This window comes from Labrus bergylta, chromosome 6, assembly GCF_963930695.1.
Source record: "Labrus bergylta chromosome 6, fLabBer1.1, whole genome shotgun sequence".
Classification (NCBI taxonomy): Eukaryota; Metazoa; Chordata; class Actinopteri; order Labriformes; family Labridae; genus Labrus; species Labrus bergylta.
Window position 1 is genome coordinate 31,873,316 of NC_089200.1, and position 24,210 is coordinate 31,897,525.

Here is a 24,210-nt window from a genome sequence, read left to right on the forward strand (position 1 = left end):
CTTGAAAAAAGGACGAGGGATATTAATCTCAAAGGCCAATCTTTACAAAGATTTATCTTTTCAGATCAACATTTTCTTTTCTACCCCATTGACAAAAACAAAATATACATAATGATGAATAAATAATCAAGGATTATATGTTCAAGTAATCAGCTGTTTTATGAAGGGAAATGTTTAAAGGCTTTATGTGATTTTGTGATCCAGCAGATGTCGCCCTTGAGCACCAGCATGAAACCAAAACAACTCGCGCTGCATTGTTGTGTTAGCATGCTAATGCTAGTGATCTTTATTATGCTGGTATCTTCACACTGCATGTAAATTTACCTGAAATGAGCGTGATCTAGAAACACAGTTAAGCAGTGAGTACAGTATGTTATTCTTCTTTTCTCTAGTCCCTCAATTAAACAACTTTTATACGTGAGGGGAGGAGTCAGCCGGCCGTCCTGGCGATGTAAACAAAGTGAAGATAGGACTCTGAAAACATCACAGACAGTGGGACTCGGGTGTTACACCCATTGTAGACAGTCATGACTCACAGAGTTATTTTCAAAGGATATACTTGATTTCTATTACATTTAAGTGTGAAAAATCGCATATTAAGCCTTTAAACTATTTATGAAAATACTAAAAGGATCTTTGTCTCAATCATAAAAAGTGTAAAGAGTATTTTAGTGTTTTTAGTTTTATTATTCTGAGGCTGGTTAGTCTCAAATGCAGCCTCAAAGGCTGACTTAGCTGCAACTAAACCTGAGATGAAAGATAATCCATTTATTGTTTTAAAATGAGCCTGTAAGAGTTTAAATATTAGATGTTTTAGTCTCTGTTTGTTTACCTATTAGCTACTGAAGCTTCTAACTGAGTCTGTTTGGTTTGATGTATTTATTTTCACACATCTGAGATGTGTTAAGTTGCAGCAGCTTACAACACCCAACTTCCTCATACGTCTGCTTCAAAATAGAAGCACATCACAAAGATGCCAATTAGGGACTTTTATTGTGAAAAACTTTCCGGAACTAAATGTGTTTATCACTCGGAGCTGCAGCGGCGATTGTAGTCGCGAACGCTGCAATGAGAAAAGCATCCTCAGCCACTTCTTTGCCCAAGAGTAAGAACCACAGCCAACTTATTTTAATCATCTTGGACTTAAGACAATGAGACATCAGTTTATGAACACCTTCAGCAGGTAGACCCGCTGTAGTGGAGGAGCATATCCGTGCTTCACTAGCTGAAGTGGCACCGAGCCAAGAAAAGGGTCTCTGTCCCCGGTGCCATGAGGGAAAATCATTCATAGCAGGCTTATTTTTTTTTACTCAGTAACGGATGTGATTTAAAATGTAGCGAATTACAATACTTAACAGAAAACCTACTAAAGTAAAAGTACAGATTTTAAAAACGACTTAAAAAGTAGTAAATACAGCAAAAAAACTACTCAATTACAGTAACGCGAGTAAATGTAATTCGTTACTTTACACCTCTGCTGATTGTGTATTTAAGCCTTGATTACATCCCAAGTATAAAGAGTAACTGTTAGCCATTACATATTGCCAGAGAACATGCATCCCCCCCAGTTAGGATCAAACGTGTCTGAAAAACTACACATCCCATGTTGATGTTCAAACCATATTACTGTAAAACCTTTAACGACATCTCTTTCTGTCCATGTCTGGTTGATTTAGTAATGTTTTCACACAGCTCTGCGGGCTCAAAGTAAAAGAAACACTCTGTCCATATTTAATTCATAAACTGAAAGGTTGCTCAGCCTCGGGGTTTATCTCAGTGAGGCAGTGAGGATTATCTTGTTTTGCTTGACTTTATTGCAGCAGGCCAATAACAATATAAGTCTTGAGGTTTATTTTATTCAGTTACTTCCTTGTAAGACATCTCCCGCCCGTTTGCATGGCCTACTTTAGAGGAGGAAGTTAAAGGTTAATTTGAAGGGTTGTTAATAGGTGCAGTGATGTGTGCTCCACCTGACTCACTTCAGTTTACGTGGTTCAACTTGTATCTACCTTCAATTTAAGAAAAGTCTAGATAAGAACTAAATCTAAAGTTTAGACTTTGTGATATTTTGTTTAGCTGTGTGTTATCCAAGCAGTAACCTCCGGTGTTGAAAAATGAAGACGAAATGAAGTGTACAATCCTGCAGTTCCTGGAGTGTCCACTAGAGTCTGGCTGCAGAAGCACAGGAAGTCACATACACACCCATTCTAAAAAGCCTGTTTTTACAGCAGAGATTAACATGTTTACAGCCTGGTTCAAAAAACCAAATAGGTGTGATTAGCTCATGTCTTGATGGACACACACTGTACGGGGGGGTGAATGTTTTGATGACTCATCAGTTTTGATTTGATGAAGGATAAGAGTTATTCACAATAAGGCGTGTAGCTGACCTGATTGACAGGTGGGTGCGGTGTAACAGTTTGTCAGGAGGTTTAAAACCTGCCTCAGCTCCAGCTCTCAGCCTGTCGTTAGGTTGACTGAAAGTTAGACTGAGACAGCATTTCCAGCATGGAGACCGCCATCGATGGGACTCCAGCGCCCCCTGCAGGAACAGACGGGTGACCTCACTCAGGCTGTGTCCATTCATATTTACAGTCGATGATGTAATCGTCCCAGTATAGTGTTTACAACAGAGTTTAGTGATACAGTCGTGTTAGAACAATGTCTTACGATTGAGAGTTGGAATGGAAACAGCCCAGAGCATGCTAATGCTAGGCTAGCACGTCCAAGTCAAGTCCAACAGAACCAGGAATCAATGAAGGGAAGTAAATGAGATGATTTGAAATGATTATAAATAGTGCTTATATTGACGAGGCAATAAAACAGCTGCAGTGATTATGTCCAAGAGTCAGTGAGACTGCATGTGCATATTAAGATAGTTACATCGATCAACACCCGCTGTCCCCCCCCCCTCCAGTATTTACCCGAATGAAGATTTTAAAGAAACCCCTGCATGGGTCAACATTAGAAACGAGAGTGGGTCGTCGAGGCATGGATCCTTCCTGCTCGGCCTGTGATGCAATAAGGTGTGTCTGTGTATTCTAAAGAAGCTCATCAATGATTCATCCCTCCCAATCACCGTCTGTGTCACACACACACACACACACACACACACACACACACACACACACACACACACACACACACACACATTCTTCGGAGGATTCCCACTCATACGCTGATGACACCATTGGACTGGCGCCACTCAGTCTCTGAGGCTGACTCCCCCTTTAGTCCAGCAGAGATGGACATAACCGTTACATGACCATACTGGTCTTCATATCACACATTCCTGGAAGTCGCTTGTGCAAAAAAGAAACCCCTCCTGCACCACAATCCGTTTATTAACCACTGACTGTATCACTGTTAGCGCTGATGCTCGGGACAGAATAACTCTGGTGTTATGACACCGTCTCTGATCAGCATCTTGGATACATTGAATTTCCTCATCACATTCCCAGAATATGTATTTTCCCCATCAGGCCTGTGGTTCCAGTAAGCAGGAGCGACTGTATATGATGAGGTGTATTTGTGGGTAATTGTGCACAGATAGCAGACGCACAGTCAAACATGCAAAAGACTCTTTGAACAGCACGCACTTGACCTGTTGGTGCACCTGTGACCACAGCAGCCTCCCTGTTACTGAAGCCGTCACAGCGTTGAGCAGAAGCGTTTGGACGGCTCTGTGAAGAGTAAAAGTATTTCACAGCTGCCTTTACACTGCGGGTTAATTTAACCTCTGGTGTACTTCCTGCTCATTATCTTTCACACCTCCAAACTACTGATCATCATTCTATTCATGAGCTACCACAGCAGCTTTGAGCCTGTGGGAACAGATAGAAAGACACAGAGCAGAGTATGAAGTCATCCATCCAGGCAGGGAGTCAGTCTCTAAATATAATAATCATTAAATAGTGGGCCAGGCCCATTAAACGGAGCGGTAAGCAGCGGGGTGTGAGGAGCAGGCCAGGTCCAGAGCGCAATACTGTTTACACTACAAATGCGGTTGAGTTACACCATGTACAGTAAAGGGGGCCTGACTGCCAGTAACTCTAGTCACTTACCAACAAAAGCATCATTTCCTGAAAGCTCCTCCCTCCTCCTCCCTCCCTCTTCTCCCCACCTCTCCCCTCCCCTCCCCTGCTCTCTCACTCGCTCTCCAACCACCTTTTTTCAGCTCGGAGGAACTAGTCCACAATCACTATGACTAAGCCCCCATATGCAAATACCTGCCTGTCCTGGTGAAGCAGGAAGCATGTGTTAGACTTGCCTGAGTCTGTTTGTGAGAGGAACACAGTTTGTGTGTGTGTTTGTGTGTGTGTGTGTGAGCTGATTGCCCCCGAGCGTACCTGCGGCAGAGGCAGATGTGTGTGTTACACCACAGAGGAACTGTGGAAGGGCAAGTGAGGCTCCACTGCTGGGTGGAAGAGCTCCAGCTGTAAGGCTGAATACCAACACTTTGAGCAGCACATGGAAGAGGCTGTCGCAGTCAGGGATTCAAGGTGAAGCACGAGTGTGTGTGTGTGTTTAACCCTCGCCATACTGCGGCGTTTGGACCCATGTCTCTCATGCAGTTCTGGACTAAATTATATTCACAGCTGGGACGACCGCTCCCCAAGGTACTGGTGCTATTTTTATTATTTTCGTTGTGTGTGTGTGTGTGTGTGTGTGTGTGTGTGTGTGTGTGTGTGTGTGTGTGTGTGAAATGCTGAATCCAGTTTGTTGCTCTTCTTTGGTATTAACCTACATTTAGAAAGACAGAAAATACAAATAAGAGAGGGGTGTGAAGTGTTTTTACTGAGCTGATCAGGGAAGTTTTAGATATGGACAACACGCCCTGTCTGACCCACTTAAGGCTGTATTTTATTAATCCATACTTCCTTGAATGAGTTTTGGACGTTCTTCTGTGTAATATGACCGCGGTGACGACACGTCTGTCATTCTCCTGGACTCTTTATTTTCTGTCAGGAGCTCAGCCAACATCTTTAATTGATATTTATATTTGAGTCGCCCGTTATCTGCCTTAAAGCATTTTTTTAGATGTATTTTAAAAAACAGTTCTTAAAGCGGTTTAATCAGCTGTTTCCTGGAAAAGGACGTCGACCACGTGTCAGGCATTCATTTATTTCTTTAGATATTTTTTGGGCTATCTTTGCCTTTTATTGGAGAGGACAGCTGAAGAGAGACCGCAGACTTGAACCTACGGCCACTGTGGTGGGGACTATAGCCTCTGTGCATGGAGCTCAGACCTCAGACATGTTTTAAAGAGAATCTGGTTTAACTGTTGTGGAGCTGTAGGCGTCATCGTGTTGGAATCAAACTAAATTCTCCCTTCTAATGATCTGAACGTTACAAGAGGAAAAAGCCCTGAGAAGGTGACCTGAGGACGCGGACTCACTTTGAAAACACAGTGCTTCAAATCAGCTTCAGAGTCAGGCTGGGAGTTGTCTTTAGCTGGCACACCACAGCAGCCTGCCGGTCCCCCCGCTGCACCGCTGTGTCTCTCATTCCCAGCCAGGAAACATGACAAAGAAGTGTCTGCGTCTTCCAGTAAGGGCCAGAATCTGATGTGCTTTTCTGAATGGCCATGGTTGAATAAGCCCGTTGTTGTTGTTGTCGTGCTCTTCTGAATAAAACTGCATCTTAATTATTGATGGTTTCCTTCAGACTAAACAGAGAATGTCAGTAAAGCTCATCTGATGCTCAAGGTGCTTATAGTGTGACGCTTCCTGACCATGTTTCTGAAGGTTTATCAGCTGATCTCACAACTTCTACAATAAGAGAAGTTTATTTAAAAAACTGAATCTTTGTTTCTAAATCTTGTTCTTAAATGTAATAAATTCTTTGCAGACAGATGTGCTGTTTGGATCTTAAAGAGAAGCTAGTCTTCTTGTTATATTGTTATACTTAATATTAGTGTGTTCAGTGATGATGGATGGAGGAACGTTGGCTCTTGAGCCAGTCTTGATCGTGCAGACTGGACCTTCAGGCTGCTGTGTCTGTCCTCCACATCTGCATTCATTTGACATACATTCATATCTTTACAAGTTACAGTCCTTACTCCGTGCAGAGATACGTCTGAGTGAACTCTACTTATTTATTTTTTTATAATTATTTTTATTACTTTAATGCTTTCCATCAGTCATACTTTTTATCAACCAAAATAATACCATAACATTTAACTTAGTTTACACTTTTCAAGAGTGAAATCAGGATCACATGAGATATTGACCTTTTATATCCCAACACACAACAGAGAAAACACATAAAATAAATATAGAAACATGTACATTAATGTTCCATTCATTCATGTCACACAAATCTCGTCCCTCACATTAATACACACACATACACACTGAACTCTACTTTTAAAGCAGGGCTGCAGCAGGGCAGTGACGGGTGGTCAGTTTCCTTGTATTACATCAAACCCTGAGCAAGACCGGGGCGTGCAGCTTACGGGAAGTGAACTGATAGTGACGGGTGAGAGAACCGGAGGGGGGGGGGGGGTAGAATAAATGCTTGAGACAAAGGTTTTGTTTGTTGTGAAGTGAATGTGAGGTTTTGTTTGTTGTGAAGTGAATGTGAGGTTTCTGCCTTGTAGGTGTAAAGTCAACATAGACAGCAGGTTGTGATAAGACGCAGGCTGAAGTTCATCTGTGAGCTCTGACTGCTGTCATACATGTTGGATCATCAAGGCCTGTGGGGGGTCCTGCTCCCTGATAGGTCACCTGGCAGAGTATGTGTTCATGGACACCCAAGTCCTCGAGGCAGCAGCCCTGAACTCAGTCCCCCTTCTCTTTTTTTCCACCCTGTGTTTCCTGTTGCTCTTTAACTTCCCCTGTCAACAAAGGCAGATATCGTCATGAAAAGAGATTGCTTAGTCCTGAATGAAGGGTTGAACAGCAGATCAGCAGTGACCGTCCTGTGACTGATTCTGCACCCGGCCTTTTGTCTTCCAGAACCAGGAATCATTGAAGGGCCCACTTTGAGGTATACGGCCTCTGTTCATGGGGCACGTGAACTAACCACACGGCCACCTTAGTCTTTTCACCATTAAGACCCTGACACACCGAGCAGATCGTCGGCCGTCGGTCCTAGTTGTACCGAGGTTTCATTTCTCTCCAGCTCTCTTCTCAGGTTCAGGCCGCCTGCTGGCATGGACAGTTATTTCCTCTCATGAGCAGAAGCTACGTGGTGGTTGGCCGTCGGCTGCAGTCTTTGGGACAATTGGAACTTTTTGGCCAAGATGTGGCCTTTGGCCTTCATCGTCACTTGTTCTTTACCGTCTGCTCGGTGTGTCTGGGTCTTCACGAGGAGATGACTCACACGCCCCTTTTCAGATTGTTTTTTTTTTTTTTCCCCCTCTCTCTCAAAAGTGAACTATGCTCAGCGGTCATCACGTCTTTGTTCTGTGAAAATGCATTTCAACGTTGCAGAAGCACTACACAGCTGGAGCTCCACACACACACACACAGTCAGACACGCACACACAGCGCTGTTCTCCTCCGCTGGCTCAGTTGATCCCGTCTCTCCTCTGTAACGCCTCTGTTACCACCTCTGAAGACGGGACAGAGGGGGGACAGAGCTACTGATTCAACATTTGTTTCTTAAAGAACAGCTATATTACAGGGTGCCCTGTTGCAGAGTTATTCAGACACATAACAACACTGTTCGTCAACCCCCCCCCCCCCCCCCCCATCTGTCCTAGTGTACATTGTGAATCTGGAATGAATAAATCAAAACTGGGTCTAAAGGTTCTATTGAAGGCTGTCATAGATTTCTTTAGACTTCTTTGGAGCATCATGATGACTATTTTTCAGTCTAGGTATCAGGGCCTCATTGATGTGGTAGTAAATTCACTTCTACATGAGAAGCTTCTCAGGGCCCTGAAAAACAAACCTTTGTAAGTTTGAAGCAACGAGCGACAACCACGAATGGAAAGTTTGGTTGACTTGTAGTAAGAGTTGAAGTCGCTCAGCTGGTCCCTGTGGTTCTTCTTAAAGGGCAACTTCTCATTCACAGCAGTCGATTCTTTGGCTAACAACCAAGTCAACTTCCCGGCAACGAGCCCACCATTCTGAGTCACAAGGTTATAGTAGTCCATCTGACCGCGTGTGTGCGTGTGTGCGTGTGTGCGTGTGTGCGTGTGTGTGAAGACGCTGAAGACAAAAGAGATCAGGGTAATTCAAGGTAATCCAAAGACCCGTAAATACGTACACTCTCTGATAATGTAGAGCCTGTTAGCATCAGACTGTTAGCATCAGAGACAATCTTCTTTTCTCCCCTCTGTTGCAAGTTTTAACGTGGTATGTTGAAATCTTCTGCACACATATCACAGACGTCATCTTGCTGCATCAACATTCCCCTCACATCCACTTTTAATACTCATGGACTCTTTACACAGCAGCCTCTACCATCAGTGTGTGAATGTGTATGAATGTATGAGTTAATACTGATACTCTCTTTACTCAGCAGCCTCTACCATCAGTGTATGAATGGATGAGTTAATACTGATGGACTCTTTACACAGCAGTCTCTACCATCAGTGTATGAATGGATGAGTTAATACTGATGGACTCTTTACACAGCAGTCTCTACCATCAGTGTGTGAATGTGTAGATGGGACCTGCGGTGTAAGAACACTTTAAGTTGTCATAAGACTAGAAAAGCTAAAAAGCTAGCTCAACAAGCTCAAGTCTATTTGCCATTGACCTCATGGAACCCTTCTGTGGGGGAGTTGTCTTGACATTCACCCAAAAATATCGATTTAAGACGAATTCTGTCACTGCTTGTCTCTCCTTTTTTCTGGTGGATTCGTCTTCCTGATTTCATAAACACGTCCTACGTGGACATGTCCTTCCTTTCTAGAGTCTCATGTGCGTCATCTTTTTCTCTTGTAGTTTCTGCTCATTGTAGGCGTCAGGTCCTCCTACAAACAGCTGGCACTAGACTTCTTTGAACCAGCTCCTGCATTCTGCCGCTCGCTGGGACACTTGACATGGCATCTTTTTATTTTCCAGAACGTATGAAAACACTGGAAAATTCCAGGAGGCTTGTAAGCAGCAGTGAGCTGTCCCTGCCTCGCTGTGCTCCGACTTGGCACGGCATGAAAGGCTTGCCTGTCAGGAGTCGTTTGACCGGGTTTTCCACTTTGATTGGCCGAGGATACATGGCTGTTCATATGCTGCACTTTGCTGCCTGTGGGCTGGGCGAGCTTAGCAAAATATGTTATATGACTCAACGGCTGTGAGAATGTAAATACAGATCATCTTCCTTCTGATTTCTGAGAACATCCCCTCCAGGTTACATTTAAGTGTGGACGCGATTCTCTGGAACAAAGCTCGAGACTTTCAGCAGAAAACTGATGATCTTTATAAAATCAGTTCTGGTTTGGCGGAATCCCAAAGTGGAGCTCCTGTGGTCAGGAGCAGCCGTTTGTTCTGTACTGGAGACTTTGAGTTGTCTGTGACGGACTTCCAACGTGTTTCAGTGTTGTTTTGGCCAAAGGCCAACTTGAAATTGTGGGACTGTACCTTTAAGACATAATGTGTTGCTAAGTAACTATGGGAGTGACGTCACTAGACGGCGCCTTGTTTTTATACTTGGAGCTAGCTTGAGCGGCGTCTGGACGGACGTCTCAACTCAACAGTGAAGTGAGGGTTCATGTGGACGCCACGTTGCTGCTTCTGTTTATGTCAGCTGATCATAAGCATGGGGTGGTTGATCACACACACACACACACACACACACACACACACACACACACACACACACACACACACACACACACACACACACACACACACACACACACACACACACACACTTCCTGGCTCATTTAAAGGTTTATATTAGGTTGCATTGTCTCTCTGCACCTCAGATACAAACAGGTATTCTCTGAGTCCTCTCTCAGTGTGACAGCAACATGTTCAGGCTCCAGCTGGATTCAAAGCCAGTGAGAATAGCGTAGAGAAAGCTGACCTGGTGGGGGAGAAGTGGCACATGCAGAGCTTGATTCTTAAGTAGTATAGACTGGGCTTTACAGTTAGCACCCATAGATATCTAATTCCAAACATTCAACAGTCGGTCCCTATCAGTGTTTGTAATTCCACCTTGTCCTCATGAACCTCTACAGTATGTGAGTGAGTGAAGTCCTGTCCCTGCTGCTGCAGGATTCAGAGCAGCACCCGGCTCTGATTGATCAACAATAGGTGAGTGAAGGTGCAGCGAGGAGAGTGGAGATTATGAAAGTGGGATGATGACAGATATGTACCACTGAGACGGTGAGGTCATCTAAGGTGTGTGTTTGTGTACATGCGGGGGTGTGTAGGGTAAGGGGGCTTGCAGGGTGACTTGTTTCCTGGCCGGGGGGGAAAAGCAGCCGATCTGTCAGTGTGTAGGAGGGGAAAGCCCTGTGCCCCGCCTGCCCGGGACCTCCGGAGGGTCAGTGAGTTCAACAGGATGGGACCTCGGACTCTAAACACTACCTAGTGTTTTCTCACTGAAAAACTCTTTATATGATCTCTACCACAAATTAAATGCAGACTCAGAATATTCTCTTTCATAGTTTTTTTGTTGAAAAATGTGATTTTCAGCCCGTGGTTTGATCGAGGATTCAATAAGAAGGTGTCGAAAGAAGGTGATGAAAACTGTCACAGTTTGACTCTTCATAATGTGAGAGGAACAGGGGTTAAAATGCACAAAGTACATAAAAAAAATAAAAAAAAAAAAAAAAAAAAAATATGCTCTTATCTGATAGATCTTAAAGATGCATTTTCATTCGTTGCGTAATGATAATATTTCTGTTATTAGTTGTCATGGTGATGGATGGTGGCGTTAGCATAAGGAGTGTAATATTGTGTGTCAGCGTCAGATAAGTCATCTCACTGTAAATACATGAACTCCACTCCATGATGAGGACAAGCTGCTCGTGGGCGTTAAAGTTTAGAAACTTTGAGCTGAGAACCACCGACTTTAAACCACAAGCATGAAGTTGCTCTGCAGCTTACGCACAAACCTGTCATGATCTCCACACTGAACAGTTAGACGCTGAGGCGGCCCCGTGATGTACAGTTCATGGGTCTGCTTGTGTGTGCACCCTGAGCGGTTCCATTTAAGTGCAGGGTTGTTAAGGTTTTCATCTGAGGAGGATATTCTGTGTTTCACATGCAGAGCAAATCATGAAAGGAGCTGGAGGCCTTCACATGTTGCTCTGTGTGTACATGTAAACACACACACACACACACACACACACACACACACACACGTGTCGCAAGAGTCCCACTTTTAAAAAGGAAGACCTCCAGAATTTCAGCTAAAAAGACGTTCTGTCTCTCTCTATGTTCACTGTGCAGTGTAGAAATAGAGTCACGTCTGCGGCTGCGCTGTGATTGCCATCAGAGCAGTTTGAATTGGAGCCCTTATCTCTCCCTGGCAGGAGCTCGTTCTTAAGAACAGTGGATGAACCGGGGCCCGGGTATCAGGCCTGCAGGGGGACAAACACTGCTGCCTCTGTTACGCTTTGCTTAACAACCCCATTAGCATGGTGCTGAGGTTCACCACATCCTGGTTAGCTCTGCCCAACCTGCTGCACTCTTCTCTTGATTCTTCATAACAACACTGCGACACAGCAAGATCTGAGAAACCTGGAAGTCACAAAGTAGCACAACACAGAGCGACGACCTGGAGGTCAGCGGCGTTTGAGGCTTGAATGGATGCATTGTTTTAAAGAAGCTCCAGGAGACAACTTCTGTTAGGACCTGACCTCTAATGCATCACAACACATCGTTTAGACTTCAAGAGTTTTATAAGGACTTTAAACTCAAAGTGTAAATGTGAGCGAGAGAAATCTTCCGACTCATTAGATCTAATTTTTGGGATTTGCTAAACTGCAAGGAAAGAAAAACATGGTGGAAATCATCATCATTTCATTTTACAGCTACGGTCACTTTATTTATCTCATTTTTACTTTACAGTTATATTGTATATATTAGTTCTGTTGTTCCATTATTCACCATGCACCTTAATAACTTATCATTTAGTCTTGCCTACTTGCACATAGCTCTGTATATACATATTTATTTCTCATTTACTGCACATAGTTCTGGTTACATCTGTCATGTCTACTCTTTTATATTTTGTATTTTTAAGTTATGTTTAAGCTTTAAGTTGTATTTAATTGACACTTTCTATTTAGGTTAAAATGTTTTGTTTACTTGCACTGTTGTTAATTTACTGCTCTGTGTGCCTTTGCCCCCTGGGGACAAATACATTTTTTTGAATTGACTGTGTGCTCGTCCTGTCTTCTAATAAGAAGATACGAGTGTGTGTGTGTGTGTGTGTGTGTGTGTGTGTGTGTGTGTGTGTGTGTGTGTGTGTGTGTGTGTGTGTGTGTGTGTGTGTGTGTGTGTGTGTGTGTGTGTGTGTGTGTGTGTGTGTGTGTGTGTGTGTGTGTGTGTGTGTGTGTGTGTGTGTGTGTGTGTGTGTGTGTGTGTGTGTGTGTGTGTGTGTGTGTGTGTAATGATGCCTCTGGTGACACGGCGCCCTGATTCCCAGCTTTGTTGTTCACCCGTCTATCCTCAGCCAGAAGAGCCAAGACGGGAGGGGGGGAGGGAGTTGAGATAGAATGAGAGGACATAGTTTAGACACATAGCCAACAGGATGATAAGAAAGAAGAAAAAAAAAATGGAGAAAGGTAACGAGGAAGAATGTTTGTAAGGTCTGGGAGACATTTTTAGCACGCTGTCGCCCCAGAAAAGGCCGACAGTTGTTCCACTCAGCTGTCTGCAGGGCACATTCACTGTGGAGGGAGGGCTGCTTTTAGAGATCATGCCTGATCATGCCCTTTAGGAAACACACACACACAAAGGGAGAAGGAGAGAGGAAGAGGCATTATGATATAACTGCAGGCACACTTTGATTAACATGGACACGTTCGGGTCAGCAAGTTGTTTCTGTGACGTCAGAAAGCAGAAACACACACACGTCATGTATGTGTGTCCGCCTGCTGTTTACAAGCCGCTCTGAGCTCCATTCCCACATGATGTAGTCATATTAACACTCAGAGCTCTACGTTTGTCTTCTCACGCCTCCCAAACATTTTCAGCAGAACTCTTGAGTAATGGCAAACAGGAAGTGATGGCCGAGGTCAGCACAGATTCTCAGCAAGTGATCGTGTTTCTCTCTTTGTGTAAAAGTCACATTCAACAAATGCTTCCTTATAAACATTTTTTATATTTACAACTAAGAGGAGCAGTATGTAACTCTGACCCCTAGTGTTTAAAATGGGTACTGCAGTCTAAATTCTAAACATTATAGAGAGCTGTCTCTCCCCCCCTCCTCCTCTCTAGAGTAGATGCTCACACAGGTCACCATGTGGTGGACTCTGAAGCTTCAGTGTTTATCCAGCTCTGCATGGATCTGTAAACCTTTCTGTGTTCTAACCTCTCTCCATTTTTCAAAAGCATCTCCAATATTGATCCTAGTTTGAGCACGTTTCTGCTCGTGGAGCTTATTAGAAACATGCAGAGGCTTTTTAGGTCGGGTACAATCACTTCTATCTGAACCACTTCTCTTGACCGCTTCCATCGCTGCAACACCTGTTGACCTGATAACTGCTCTCATATCTGACAAACTGAGGGGCGTCCAAAACGCCCGTGTGGGGGGGGTGTCTTAAAAGCGCCTACCTTCTCTGGTCCAAACAAATCCAGAGCATTCAGGAGCAGAAAAAGAGTTCGTTAAAGAGCATGGCATGCTAATGGCTCGGAAAGGATATGAATAGAGGAGCGACTGGAAGGCAGCCATGCTTGAAATGACACACACACACACACACACACACACACACACACACACACACACACAAGTACTCTCATTATGAATGCCCCATGCTTTTTATATTTCTTGTTGCCTCACACATCTGTGTGTGATTAGATTTTGTTTGGGCTACGTGTGTAAGAGCGCAGCGTTGACTCAAACCTTTATCGTCTGTGCTTTATTCCCATCCTCCTCTGTGCTTCCTTTCTATGACATGAGGCTTGTAGATGCATGTGTTGGTACTGTTTCTGTTTAAGCTGCACAGCGTTAATATTTCTCCATATGTGTGATCTTATCGCCTCCTGTCTTCCTCCACCTTCAGGACCTGTCCTGCATTGATGACCTCTCCACAAACTCTCTGTTCTCGTCTCCGGCTGACTCCCTGTCAGAGTATGCTGATGCCCAGTCCTTCATCAGCACAGACAACCTGGACTCAGTGCCACTGCCCACCCTCTGGGACGTCAACACTAGTACCACCACCACCACACCAGCACACAGCCAGCTAGAGGTCAGTGAAGCCACACACACACACACACACACACACACACACACACACACACACACACACACACACACACACACACACACACACACACACACACACACACACATCTTAGAACTGTTTCATCACTCATCACTTACATGTGTGCAGCAGGTCGGGACCAGACAGACATGCGGACATTAGCGTGCTCTGTTAGCATGCTCTGTTAGCATGCTCTGTTAGCATCAGTTCTGCTGTAACTGGGAGACAGAAAAAGCCAAAACCTCCAACGCTCAATCTTTGTTTCTACTGTGATAATTTTATTCCAACATAAAAAATTAGCCAACGACTTCTTGTGAAGTCAGTTTGTATAAAAGTGACGCTCGCTAACTTGAAAGTGTCTTAGCTCTTCCGGATGGATCTTAGGCCCCGTTTCCACTTTGTGTTTTTTTTTTCTAAACGCCAGCATCTTTTTAAAAGAGTTTCCCTAATGAGTAGAGAGCGTTTGCAGCCACAGACGGCAGCCCGGAAAAATGGCGCAACGCAGTAATAAGTAACGGAGCAAGTGTCTGTCATACAGCGGCCGTTATCAACAGACTGTTGTCATGGAGACAGGACGGACGTGCAGCGCTTTTCTTTTCTTTTCAGTGCTTCATGCAAACGCCCCAGCGTGCACAGCCAGCGCTTTACTGCCCTGAAATAACGGCAGGAGGACACAAGGCCTAAGAATAGTAAAGATCTTCTCTTTTCAAGCTGCTTCATGGACTCTGAGATATCATCTGGGCGGAGTGGCTTTAAAACCGTGTTCTCTGTTTGTATTGAGTCCAGCAATATCTTCCTGATGAGAGTCAGAGTTTTTCTGTTGCTCCCGCCTCCTGAAAGCTTTTGATGTTTTACTTTTCATTCTGTCCTCATTTCATCGGTCATGTTTCCCAGACACGCACGGCTCTATCTGCCTTTTGTTGTCGCTGGCTTTTCACCACCAGACGACAGATTGCATTTTGTTGAGTGCTGGTTCATCAGACGTCCAGCGGCCTCACGCTGTCCTGCCCATAAAAACACTAGAGAACACACACACACACACACACACACACACACACACACACACACACACACACACACACACAGTGATTATCACTCATGTTTGTTTCTCTTTTTCTCATGTGTTTGGCACCGTTTTCATTTTTCTTTGTTGTTTTTTCATCTGATGTTTTGTTGACAGCTGAATGGCACCGGCAGGTTTCATGGCTTGGCCAGTTTGGATGATATAACTGCTATTATCAGCACCCCACCTTTAGGAGGATTCCAGGTAGCCACACCTATTCTTCAAATCTGATCTTCTAAAAAAACAAGTTCACTAACCAGTGGAGCAGAGGTAGTGAAGCACGTCGTGTTGTTAGAACTCGGGGCTTCAGTGCTGCTCTTCCTGCTCTGCGTTGTTTGCAACACGAGTCAAAGGTTTCATTGTTTGCACAGCAAAATAACCGCTAACATCAGATAGAGCGCTTCGTCTTTACAATCCATACACGATCGTATGTGGTGAGTGAAATAACAACGCTTATTGACCGTATATTAATATGGACAGTGCCTCCTTACGTTGTATGAAATGAAGCTAAAATATCCCCGGTGGGCGCTAATGTGTTGTGCTGGTGGAACTACGCAATTGACGGCAACATGCCAACCGAAGCACACGTTCAGATTATTATGTAAAAAAACAAAGAATCCACGGGTTGGTACGGCCTGAAGACAGAACAACTAACGTGGTCCAGAATGCCACAGGGAGCTGCATCCGTCATTTTGGAATTTGCACGTTTAGTCGACTACAAGGTTAATGTCATCACCCTCGCTCGTCGACTCCAGAATTACAAGTCGTTTTAACAAACAGTAATGTTTTTATAAGTCGGTCCAGCCATCGTCTCACTGTAGCTCTCCTCGCTCTGATGTAAACGAGCACAGTGAACAGTTAGCATCTCGTAGTAGCAGCATTGTTTGACAGTATTATGATCTAGAAATACAAAAAGGGTCTAAACTGTTAGTAGGCTGTGAGTTCAAACTGGAAGACTGGACCAAATATATACGTAAGACAGGCGTGGAGATGTTAGGGTGCAGAGAGGACCAAATGGCTGGTTGTGCTAGCATGGCTAACATTAGCCACATTCAGCTCGATTGTTTTCTTCCAATCAGACTTGTCTTGAGTTTAAATTTCCGTTTAACCAACCAGAAAATGTCACCACTTGTCGATCACGATGTTACATCCATTTTTCTATACATCAAATAATTACTGAAGACAAAACTGCTCCGAGACACGATCACCTGGATTAAAACTTTTTATACAGACTCCGTCTTTCTATTTTAACTTGACTGTTATCATGAAGGGGGCAGGGTTTATGACCTGCAGTCTGTCAGCAGGGGGACCGCTACTTATTTTGGCTTCACTCATATTCAGCTGTTGCCCGTCCATTTGAATATACAGTCTGTGGTATTAGCTCAGATGATGAAAACATTGCTTCACATTGCTGCATCGTCTCATTGGACAGTTATCAGAACACTTACTGGCTGTGATACCCTCAGATCATGTTTCCATGACTTTGTCTGATTAACTGGAGCACTAACTTAATGACTTTTTGCATCGGCTGCTTTGATTCACTCCTCTTTTATAATTGAACTGATTAACTGGTTACCATTTCATAACAAGGAACTCTATTGGTGCTAACAGTCGGACTAACTGCTCGCCTGCTTCTCACTCACTCCTGCCTCGTCTCTAACCCCGCTGACTTCTCAATGAGCTCGTTTTTTAAAGTGAACAGCACAGTGAAGTGTCTTTGATGCTTTCAGGTTCAGAATACCCAGCCGCCGCCGCCGCCGCCACCGGCAGAGGAGGAAGAGGATGCCGAGGAAGAGGAGACAGAAGAACTGGGACATGTAGACACATATGCCGAGTACAGACCTTCCAAATGTAGGCTACTCAGACTCAACACTCACTAACATTCATCTCCCTGATATGAAAGGATGTATTCACATGTTGTTCTTTTCCTCTCCTCAGCCACAATAGGAATCTCTCATCCTGACATAGTGGTGGAGACAAACACGCTCTCCAGTGTCCCTCCTCCAGACATCACCTACACCTTGTCTATCCCCGAGTCGACCATTAACTGTGGCCACCTGTCTGCTCTGCAGCTGGAGGCCATCATCTACGCCTGCCAGGTAACGCTCACCAGCTCACACACACACACACACAGGACGCAGAGAGCTCTGTGGACGAGTTCTGTTGAAACACGCAGGGCGTCTTTGTTCATGCCTTTTTCTTTCCCCCCGTGCTCCCCCTCAGCAACACGAGGTCATCCTTCAGAACAACCAGAGGGCGGGCTTCCTGATCGGAGATGGGGCGGGGGTCGGAAAGGGACGCACTGTGGCGGGAATCATCCTGGAGAACTACCTGAAGGGGAGGAAGAAATCACTGTGGTAAGAGAGATGATAGAGTATTAGAACCAGACTGTTCTGTCATTGGGTTTTCAATCATTTCTGTTTTGTTTTGGATCCTGTTGCATGCCAGGATATGTTGAGCATGTACACGCTTGGTTATGCAGGAACCTTCTGACTGACTGTGTGTTTCCTGTTCCTGCCCTCAGGTTCAGCATATCCAATGACCTGAAATTTGATGCAGAGAGAGATCTCAAAGACATAGATGCACTGAATATTCCTGTGCATGCCTTAAACAAGGTGAGTCCAGATGGAGTCAAAAAGTTTTCATTTCCTCCTGTGACTGTGGGAGTGAGAGAGTCACTGTTCCCACAAGAATACCCCCGTTATTTTTATATATTGTATATGTATGTATGTATATCCCCTCTGTTTCAGATTAAGTATGGAGACACAGCTACCTCAGAAGGAGTCCTGTTTGCAACTTACTCCGCGCTGATTGGAGAGAGCCAGGCAGGAGGGCAGCACCGGACCAGAATAAAACAGATACTCGATTGGTGCAAGCCCGACTTTGACGGCGTCGTATCCTTTCACTTGTGTTTTTTTAATGGATACACACACACACACACACACACACACACAAACAAACACACATACATCCAGTTTATAATTTCAGATTTTTTCAGAAGTTGGCTGTCAGTGTCTGCGGTTATTCCCCCTTGACCTTTCCCCACTTCAGATTATTTTCGATGAATGCCACAAAGCCAAGAATGCTACTTCTACAAAGATGGGCAAGGCGGTGCTCGACCTGCAAAACAAGCTGCCACGGGCCAGAGTGGTTTACGCCAGTGCCACAGGTAGGCCGACAAACAAACACACAGACTCAGAGTGAGTGAGTGAGTTACGCTCTGGGAAACGGGGACTCTCAAAATATTTATTCTCGCCTTCTCTTCTGCCCCCAGGTGCCTCTGAGCCAAAGAACATGATCTATATGAGCCGCCTGGGAATCTGGGGTGAGGGCACACCCTTCAGAGCCTTCGAGGACTTCCTGCACGCCATCGAGAAAAGGTTAGAAGCGCGTCACTCTGGAGTGTTTTTCTTTTTCCAAGTGCCTTTCAGTGATGTGGATTTGATCTCCAGATCGCTGTGCTCACTGGAAAAATTCCTTCCAATCAGCTTGTGGTTGTGTCTGGTTGGACCTTGGTCGAGTTTTGTTGAATAATTTATAAACTGTTTGTAAACAGAGGTGTGGGTGCCATGGAGATCGTTGCCATGGACATGAAAGTAAGCGGGATGTACATTGCCAGGCAGCTGAGCTTCTCAGGGGTTTCTTTCCACATCGAGGAGATCGGACTGGACAGTGACTTCAAACTGGTCTACAACAAAGCTGCCAAACTGGTGAGTGTGGTCCGTCTCATGTGCATCACTGTGTGAGCTTTTATAAAGTCATGTGACTGATCTGTAAACATGTTGTCCATCCAGTGGGCGGAGGCGTTGCAGGTGTTCATGCGCGCGGCTGATGAGCTGGGCCTGGTCAGCAGGAAGTCTCTGTGGGGGCAGTTCTGGTCATCTCACCAGCGCTTCTTCAAATACCTCTGCATCGCCGCCAAGGTCCGCTGCCTGGTGGAGCTGGCCAAAAAAGAACTGGAAGCTGGAAAGGTGAGCACAAGCCTTCAGTTTGAACTCTGAGCTCTGGTTTAGTGTTTGATTTTGAATCAGACTCCATGATAGAGTGTTTACCTCAGGCCTGTGTGGTCGCTGACGTGTGTTTGAATCTCTCCTCCACAGTGCATCGTCATCGGACTGCAGTCTACAGGAGAGTCTCGCACCAGAGAAGTCCTAGATGAGAACGACGGGCACCTGGACAGATTTGTTTCTGCTGCAGAGTGAGTTGAAATGAAGACACATGGAGTACATGTTGTTAGAATAGTAGAAACTAAAATGACAGAGTGTCTTTACTGGTCACAGCGCTGTAAAGAACAGAGTGATTGACAGCTCTCTGATACCTTCTATACGGGTCTTGAAGACTGACGAATGATTGGCCAATCAGGAGGAGAAGTCATCCTCACAAAACTTTACGTTTAATAAAATAAAAAGTATTCAGAACATGCAGATTGAGTCACATTTAAAATGTGTAAATCAGTGTAGTGATGAAAGATACAACAGAAAACTCAAAGTACTTGGTACTTTTTCGATTTTCTGATTTTTTTTAAATTTTCAAATGTGTGAACACACAAAAGGAGGAAAGAGGAAATTAGCACAACAATTTGAATATCATTTACAAACAGTCTGTATTTGGCGATCATGTTAGCACGCATACAAAGTGAAAAACAAAAACAAAGAAATAACACCAAAAATCCTCACCATGTGTACAACCTATCCCACCAGTTTTATTTTACATCATTTTGTTACTATACTGCCCCCATGTTTTTCTTTGTCCTGTTTGCTCATTTACTTATACTTTCTAATTCATTCATTTTATTTACCGACCCTTTTCCTTTTGTTTTGTTTGTTTGTTTATTGTATTGTATTGTTTACTGTATCGTACCACAGTTTAAAAAAAAGAAAAAAGAAAAGAACACACATGTTCAGCTGCCTGTCAGCACATGACGGTTATAATGTCAAAATCAGGAATGTATAGATGATGTTACATCCACTGCTCCATGTCGTCTTTGTTGCTTTACTGTCAGATTTAAAGATGTTTTTTTCTCTCTCTCTCTTTTGTTTAGGGGAGTTTTTCAGTCGCTTGTTACAAAACATTTCCCATCAGAGAAACAGAGGAGAGAGAAGGCGCCGAGTAACAAGAGAAAACGTGAGTTCAAAGGTGATGTGGATGTTGCAGCGTGCATGTTGTTTACCCTGAAGTCTCATTCAACAGTAATGGGAGCGGGATGTCTGCTCATATTTTTTTTGTGTTGGGTTGTTTTCTTTGAGTGTGCAATAACGTGCAAAGTGCTCCTGAGCCGTACCTTTCTTGTTTCTAAAGTCTTTTTTTTTTTTGGCTCACAATCAGGGAAGCCAAGAGGTCGCCAGACGAAGGTCCCAAAGCACACCGTGGACAGCGGCGGCGTGATCAACATCAGCGATGACAGCAGTAGTGACTCCGATGGCATGGACACAGACTCCAACTCCTCCCCAGACTCCCTGCTGGACAACGATGATGTCATCTTTGTGAACCACACTAGCTGCCAGACGGGTAGGTTTATGTCGTCTTTTGGGAGCGATAAATGACGTTACGTGATGTTTCATGATTTCCAGCTAAGTTCAGACTTTAAAGGTGACATATCCTCCTCCTCTTCAACCAGTTTAAATAAGTCTCAGAGCTCCTCAAAACATGTGTGTGAAGTTTCTTGTTCTAAATCCACTCTGATCCTGTATTTGATCATGTCTATAAACCCCTCTATTTTAGCCCTGCTCAGAACAGGCTGTTTCTGTGTCTGTACCTTTAAATATGTAAATGAGCTGTGTCTGACCACGCCCCCTCTCTGGAAGGACTTGGGTGTCTCGGTCTTTCTCGCTCCATGTCCTATTGTTTATGGTGAGAAGGCAGACTCAGAAGGCAGAACAAACACCTAGCTGTGGGAGTGACACCCACCTGGGGGAGGGGCTACTGCCCTTTGTGATGTCATGAAGGGAAAATCTCCAAACGGCCTGTTTGAGCACACATTTTCTGAAAAGTGGAGCAGGCAGAAGACGGAGAGGATGGACTTTTCTCATCATTGGGGGGTTTGTAGACAGACTAGAGACACATGTTAGAGTTAGAGGAACATGGGGAAGTGGATTTTACATCATATGTGACTTTTAATCAAACCGACTAGAAAGACAAGCTTCCGCTCAGCGACCCTGTAACTTCTGTTTCTTGTTATTTGAAGGTCAAACAGTCACTATTCCCTCTTCTTCCTGTTCACAGCCAGGATAGAAGAGATGAAGCAGGGCCTCCTCAACAAAATCGCCGTGCTGGGAAAAGAACTACCTCTTAACACCCTGGACGAGCTCATTGATAAGTTCGGAGGACCAGACAAAGTCTCCGAGGTACAGGGCTAAGACAAAACCAAGCAGTGAGATATCTGAGGTCAAACAGTGTTCTGCTTTAAAGTGATACAACGTGATGAATGTTGGTTTTTTTTTTTGCAGATGACTGGTCGTAAGGGGCGTGTGGTGCGGCGCCCTGACGGCAGCGTCCGATACGAGTCCCGCGCCGAGCAGGGTCTCACCATCGACCACATCAACATCAAGGAGAAAGATCGCTTCATGGGCGCAGAAAAGGTCCCGACACTCAGATCAGATCCATATTTTTGCTTCTTTAACTCTGTTGCCATGTCCACTAACACTCCCTAACCTCTCCGCTCCAGTTCGTGGCCATCATCTCGGAGGCAGCCAGCTCGGGGATCTCCCTGCAGGCGGACAAACGGGTGAAGAACCAGAGACGACGGGTCCACATGACCTTGGAGCTGCCATGGAGCGCAGACCGAGCCATTCAGCAGTTTGGTACGTCTGTTCTCTCACAACGAGGGGAGTCGAGACTCCGTCAGCTCGCTAACGTTAGTGTCCTGGAACGAGCAGGAAGTCAGGTGGAGGGGGGGACAGGTGTGAATCAGAGCCTCAAAGGTCACCAGGGTTTCATCTGTCGCTCATATTGAGCACAAGGAATACCGTTAAAGGGATGCTTCACCTGTTGAAACATAAATCTGTTTTGACATTGGATCATATATGTCGTAGAAATGTGAAATACATTTTGAAGTTGGTGCCTTCAGCGCCCGGCAGTCCCAGCGGCCAAAACACAAGACCGGCCTGTCGGCAGCAGCCGTCTCACCGCTATATTTATATTTTTTCACCATTATCAACTTTCCATAGAGCCTGTTAGCATAGCTTCTAAGCAATATGGCGGACGTTAAGCTTCGATTCTGGGAGTTAGTTCCCACCCACTGATCTGTGATTGGTCTGTAGCTTCAGTGGTCGAAGATATGAGGAACTAGCGTTGAAGTTTCTCACCGCTAACCACAACAGCTTCCAGTGATGTAAAAATGAAGATTTTTTTTTGTTGTCAGACTTAGAAATACAAAGATTTCACATCTCAGGGGAAAATGAGGGCGGGATGCACGACCATTCAAAAATACTACCAGGTTTCTAATGATACAAAGATTAATGCAAATGAGTGAAGTATCCCTTTAAGAACAAATGTTCTGAAAGCACTTTGAGTCCCTCTGGGGAGCGTTGTGTCTGAGCAGCTCGTACATATGAAACATGAAGACACAGAGACGTGCAGAAGAGCTCAGGTATAGACGAGGACCTAAAGGGAGACACCAGGGTTCAGCAGAGTGATTAGTAATCAACCAGACCAGATAAAAACCACCAATAAGCTGCTCCGGGTCGCACAGGAACGTGAGCGCCTTCCCCACATTCTCAGTAGCTCAGACTGTAGGGAATCAGGTTGGGGTACCGGAGGGTTGCTTGTTCAAGGGTTGCTTGGACCGAGTTCTGGAAATTGTTCTGGTAGCTGGAGAGGTGCCAGTTCACTTCCTGAGCACTGCCGAGGTGCCCTGGAGCAAACGATGGATTTTAACAAAGTACACACCCGCCGTCTCCTTTGAATCTCTTCCACTTTGAGTTTTATGACGTGTCACATTTTTCGTCCTTCAGGTCGCACCCATCGGTCCAATCAGGTGACGGCCCCGGAGTACATCTTCCTCATCTCGGAGTTGGCGGGGGAGAGACGTTTTGCCTCCATCGTGGCTAAAAGACTGGAGAGCCTGGTAAGTGTCTCATAGATGTGGACTGTAGACTGAGTGAATGTGTGAACGTGTGAAGTGTTCCTCTGTAAACTGACGGGATCTGTACTTTGTTTATTGATTGTTGGTGCTGCGGCTTGCCAAGGACTCAAACATGTGCATCCTCTCTTGCCCTCACAGCTTGTCCTCCCTGTTTCCCGGGGTATCTCCCCCCCCTCTCTGTTCTCCTTAACATCGATTTGTCTCCTCCAAACCTCGAGGGGTTCTGGGTCTTTCCCTCCTCCAGCTCAGCTGTGGAAAAATGTCTTTTAAGCAGAAAGAACAAGGAGCTCCTCTGGATGATTTATGAGTCGAGTCGTTTATTTTCCATCACTCTCATTAGTCTCAGTGCAGAGGGACACAGCACGGCCGCTCTTTTTGGGAAAAGGTCACTCAGTGGGACAGCACTTCCAGGAAGCCGTTCCTGTGTTCAGTGAATCTGTATCCATAAGAAGTCCTGCTCAGTACCTCCCCGCTTGAACTCAACACCACACAAACCTACTCAGCCAATCATAACGACATTCATCTGAGGCGTTGCTTTGTTTTGGTATCTCAAGGCATCATTCTGTGAGGGCGGAGCTAAAGTTAAATTTTGTTTTTGTTGTTTTTAATGAACTTTTTGCTCGGGGCCTGACTGATATGGGATTTTTGGTGCCAATACTGATATTTAGGGCCGATAGCTTTCTTAGGTCGATGTTGGATCCGTAGAGATAGAGATGTATAGATAAACAC

General features: G+C 44.8%; 1 protein-coding gene across 5 annotated transcripts in view; it reads left to right on the top strand.

Annotated features, from left to right (window-relative positions):
* sbno2b (strawberry notch homolog 2b) overlaps positions 1-24,210 on the top strand; it is a 66,434-nt gene that overhangs the window by 33,063 nt on the left and 9,161 nt on the right. For 2 of the 5 annotated variants that reach the window (XM_065956212.1, XM_065956214.1), the window contains 18 exons: positions 14,135-14,320; positions 15,516-15,602; positions 17,129-17,249; positions 17,337-17,497; positions 17,622-17,755; positions 17,923-18,013; positions 18,149-18,292; positions 18,450-18,567; positions 18,673-18,778; positions 18,955-19,108; positions 19,193-19,369; positions 19,499-19,596; positions 20,440-20,534; positions 20,724-20,906; positions 21,621-21,742; positions 21,845-21,976; positions 22,063-22,198; positions 23,351-23,463. In XM_065956212.1, coding sequence (XP_065812284.1) covers positions 14,135-14,320; positions 15,516-15,602; positions 17,129-17,249; positions 17,337-17,497; positions 17,622-17,755; positions 17,923-18,013; positions 18,149-18,292; positions 18,450-18,567; positions 18,673-18,778; positions 18,955-19,108; positions 19,193-19,369; positions 19,499-19,596; positions 20,440-20,534; positions 20,724-20,906; positions 21,621-21,742; positions 21,845-21,976; positions 22,063-22,198; positions 23,351-23,463 — 2,358 coding nt within the window. Of the gene's footprint in view, positions 1-2,408; positions 4,620-14,134; positions 14,321-15,515; positions 15,603-17,128; positions 17,250-17,336; positions 17,498-17,621; positions 17,756-17,922; positions 18,014-18,148; positions 18,293-18,449; positions 18,568-18,672; positions 18,779-18,954; positions 19,109-19,192; positions 19,370-19,498; positions 19,597-20,439; positions 20,535-20,723; positions 20,907-21,620; positions 21,743-21,844; positions 21,977-22,062; positions 22,199-23,350; positions 23,464-24,210 lie in introns of those variants that run through there. The other 3 variants (XM_065956215.1, XM_020652568.3, XM_065956213.1) reach the window with 3 other exon arrangements.